At 50.3% G+C, this 3,952-nt stretch overlaps 1 protein-coding gene across 1 annotated transcript; it reads left to right on the top strand.

Moving 5' to 3' along the window:
- Positions 1-205: 205 nt before the first annotated feature.
- On the top strand, positions 206-3,353 carry LOC147437868 (G-type lectin S-receptor-like serine/threonine-protein kinase At5g24080). Its single transcript, XM_086486015.1, has one exon. It carries the CDS (start codon positions 252-254, stop codon positions 3,171-3,173), a length of 2,922 nt encoding a protein of 973 aa, XP_086342141.1. The 5' UTR covers positions 206-251; the 3' UTR covers positions 3,174-3,353.
- Positions 3,354-3,952: the final 599 nt, after the last annotated feature.

The following is a 3,952-nucleotide window of genomic DNA, read 5'->3' as shown; positions in this document are numbered from 1 at the left end:
GTGTTGTAATTTCAAAGTTCTACTCTCAACAAAAAAAAAAAAAAACAAGGGGTCTGCATTAAGGACTCCGTGCCCTTTAGTCCTGAGGCCACCATCATCGAAGATGCCAACTTGCTAAGGCAACTTGGAAGAGGTTGACTTTACAAGAGTGAACAGTTCATACGGAATCGGAGGGGCCACATAATCGCTGCCAACCTTGCCCGGTGGCCCCGGCCTGCCTACGGTACGGACGAGGTCGTCGACTACTTCGGATGAGAAGCTGTCTAGATCAGCGAGCTGTTTCAATGGCGGCCTGCGGCATAAGCTCAGCGGCAGCCGCCGCACTAATTTTCCTGATCATAGCGAGTCAGCTTCTTGGCAATGGTAATCGGGTAGTGGCAGGCCAGCAGCTGCAGGAGCCCATGAGTAGTATGCCGCTGGGCTCCTCCTGGCCAGCCAGAAATCTATCGTACCTCGCTTCCCCTGCCAGAGTCTTCTGCTTCGGATGGCTGCAGTTCCCCATTAACGCGGCTAGCCACAATAATTTCTACGTCGCCGTGTGGTACGCCGGTCTTGACAACGCCATTGTGTGGGCGGCCAACCGCAACTCCCCCGCCTCCGACAACGATACTCTAGAGCTCACTGCTAACGGCAACCTCGTCATCTCTAGCTTCGACAGAAACAGCACCCGGCCAATCTGGCAAACCAATACCTCCTCCAAGGGCGTCTCCGCCATCCAGATTCTCAACTCTGGTAATGTCGTCCTGCTGCTCAACAGCAGTGCCTCAAACTCTTCTGCCTCAACATACGCCTGGGAAAGCTTCTCTTCACCCACAGACACGCTTCTCCCCTCTCAAACCTTCCTCGTCAACCAAACCCTTATATCCCGTCCCACTGCTTATTCCTCTTCCTTGGGCTATGGTAACTTCAAGATCTACAATATCCAAGGAGGCCAGCTGCCCGTGATGGACTACATTGATGCTGCGTCTGGTAAGTCCATCATCAGTCCAGTTCGGCTACCTTGGCCGGCAGTCTATTACAGAGTGGATGCCGTTAACAATAGGTCAGGCGTAGCAGGCCAGTTTATGCAGAGTAATGGTCTCTTCTTAGTGTACAATTCCTCTGGAGATCCCGTCGCTCAAATCATACCCAGCGACTATGGAATCGTAGCGCCAAGCAGCGACGAGCCAGTAATCAGGCGGCTTACGCTGGATCCAGATGGGAATCTGCGAATGTATGGCTGGGAGTATGCGTCAGGGATGTGGGCGGTGCTGTCTCAAGCGAACCTGAAGCTGTGCTACAGCATGGCCGTATTTGCGGTGCCTGTGTGTGGGCCGAATGGGGTGTGTGTGGACTCTCCGCCTCAAGCAGCATGTGGCTGCCCTCCCGGTTTTCACCCAACAGACTTGGGCGATGTCTCTCGTGGCTGCGGTCGCGACAGTAATCTCCCTCTGCCAAGCTGCGACAATAATAGCAATGTCTCGACGGGATCAGCTATAACCTATGTGGTGCTGCGCAACACAAATTTCTATTGGAATGATATGCGGTATCTGAGGGGCATAGCGCTTGCGAGCTGCCAAAATCTGTGCACTCAGGAATGCTCCTGCGTGGCGGTGATTTACGATTTGTCAGGATCGGGAATGTGCTGGCTCAAGAACAAACTCACGCATGGATACAGCCCTCAAGAGGAGGCAGGTGGCAGAGATTCCTACATCAAGATTTGGATCAACAGTAACGCATCCCGGCCCGTCATCAATCCTCCAAATTCGCACACCCTTGCCTGGATTAATTCCTCTGTTTTCTGGTCCCAGGCCTTACAGCTGGAAGTGCAGTCCAATACGTCGGTGCCTACGACAGGTCCCACTAGCTGCTCCCAGCCACCTGCACCACCACCAGAACCACCCAGATCAGTACTGCGTGTGTCCACAGCCGTAATTATTATCTCGGCTATCTCTTCTGGCGAGCTTCTTTGCTTTCTACTTGCTGTCTTCCTTCTGTACAAAACGAATCTTTGCGGTTTGATCCGGCCACATCGTCAGGATCAGGTTTCACCAGCTTTCATGGAGCATACTGGCTGCCGCTCATTCACCTATGCAGAGATTGTCCAGGCAACCGACAACTTCAGCCAGCCACTGGGCTCTGGAGCATTCGGAGAAGTTGTGAAGGGGATTTTACCAGATGGAAGGGAGATTGCAGTGAAGACGCTTCAAGCAAGTGCTTTGCAGGGAGCAGGCACACATGATCAGTTCAAAGCCGAGATAGCTACGCTTGGGAGGATCCACCACTTTAACTTGGTGCGCTTGTATGGCTACTGTGCAGAAGGCCCTCACAGGCTACTAGTGTATGAGTTCATGGAGAATGGCTCCATGAATAGCTTCCTGTTCACGGAACATGACAATGGAGGGGTTGCTGCAGCAGGCGCAGGGGAAGAAATACTTAGAGATCAGATGAGTATGAGGCAGGGTCCGCCATTTACGTTGAGCTGGAGGGCAAGATACGAGATTTGTTTGGGCACGGCAAAGGGATTAGCATACCTGCACGAGGATTGTCTGGATTGCATCGTGCACTGTGATATAAAGCCAGAGAACATCTTGCTAGACAGAGAGTTTCGCCCGAAGGTGGGCGATTTTGGGGTAGCCTACTTGTTTGGAAGAAACGAGACGCTGGAGACGACGACCATCAGGGGGACGCGGGGCTATCTGGCGCCGGAATGGCTGGCTTACATGCCCATCACAGCCAAGGCGGATGTGTTCAGCTATGGCATGCTGTTGATCGAGATAGTGAGCGGGCGCAGGAATTTCCGTTTCGCGCAAGATGGGACAGTAATTATGAGCCCTGCGTGGGCCTTCCGGCAAGTGCAGAGCGGGCGCCTGCTGGAGGCGGTGGTGGATGCGCGCATACGCGAGGAGGTGAACTGTGCAGAGGTGGAGAAGGTGTTAAGGATAGCGTTCCTGTGCCTGCATAAAGAGGCGCGTGCTCGACCCACCATGAAAGGCATAGTGCAGATGCTCGAGGACTCTGCTGTGGAGCTGCCCATGCTGCCACAGGGTCCGGGCAGTTTCTATGAGCAGGTTGAAGCTGGAGTAGATTATAATGTTGTACAAGGCCCCCATTTCATGAATACTACCTCCACAGCTACGCACACAACGTCAGTAAGAACTTCATCCTCTAGTAATTTACTCAGTCCTCGGTGACGATCCCTTTTTTGCTCGAGTACAAGAAGGGTCAAGCATGTATGCTTCTCCTCTATCGTGTAAGCGAGCACTGTCTAAAATCACGCTCCTTTGTAAAATGTACACATGTGTTGGGATGTCTCTTCCCCCACCTTTGAGACCTTGTAACTTCTCCTTTTTTTTAAATTAATTTTTTGTTTTATCTTTAAAAAAACAAAAAATTGTGCATGTAAGAATTGAAGGCTTGAAAGCTTGCACTCATGGACTAAGGTATGCTACTAGTGAGGTGGCTAATCATTGTTAGGATGCATCAACTCCTCCATTTGGAAAAGATACAAGCTGCTTTGTTGCCTAACGGTATACTGTGTAGTTCACACCGTTAAAAACAACTTCTTGGAAATGGTATAGGCAAGGAATTGTGCAAAGAAGATAAGATTAATTATCACAACAAGAATACATATCAATTAATATTATTATTCTTGGACATGTTGGAAGAGAGAGAGTGTGTGTCTATGAGCCAGTGTATGCATGTGTGGGTATGTATGTATTGTAATTGGAATTGTCTTGCTCTTTTTATTTCTTTATTTAGTCGCCCCTTGAGTTTACATTAGGTGGCGGAAGAAAATTGTCCCAACTTTTTTCCCCACTCCCTATTTGATGGGCAATAGAAGAGGGCATTCTACAATGCTTCAACGTGGAAAGACAATATGGGAGTGCAATTCCTGCCACCCCCCACCCCATTGTGAACCTAGCCTTAAGCTAGCCAGTGTTTTATGAAGAGAACATCTTTGTTGATGATC

The sequence above is a fragment of the Adiantum capillus-veneris genome, chromosome 17, assembly GCF_014529385.1.
Source record: "Adiantum capillus-veneris isolate H3 chromosome 17, ASM1452938v2, whole genome shotgun sequence".
Taxonomy (NCBI): Eukaryota; Viridiplantae; Streptophyta; class Polypodiopsida; order Polypodiales; family Pteridaceae; genus Adiantum; species Adiantum capillus-veneris.
Note: the sequence above shows the minus strand (reverse complement) of the source record. Positions and strands in the feature narration are given on the sequence as shown.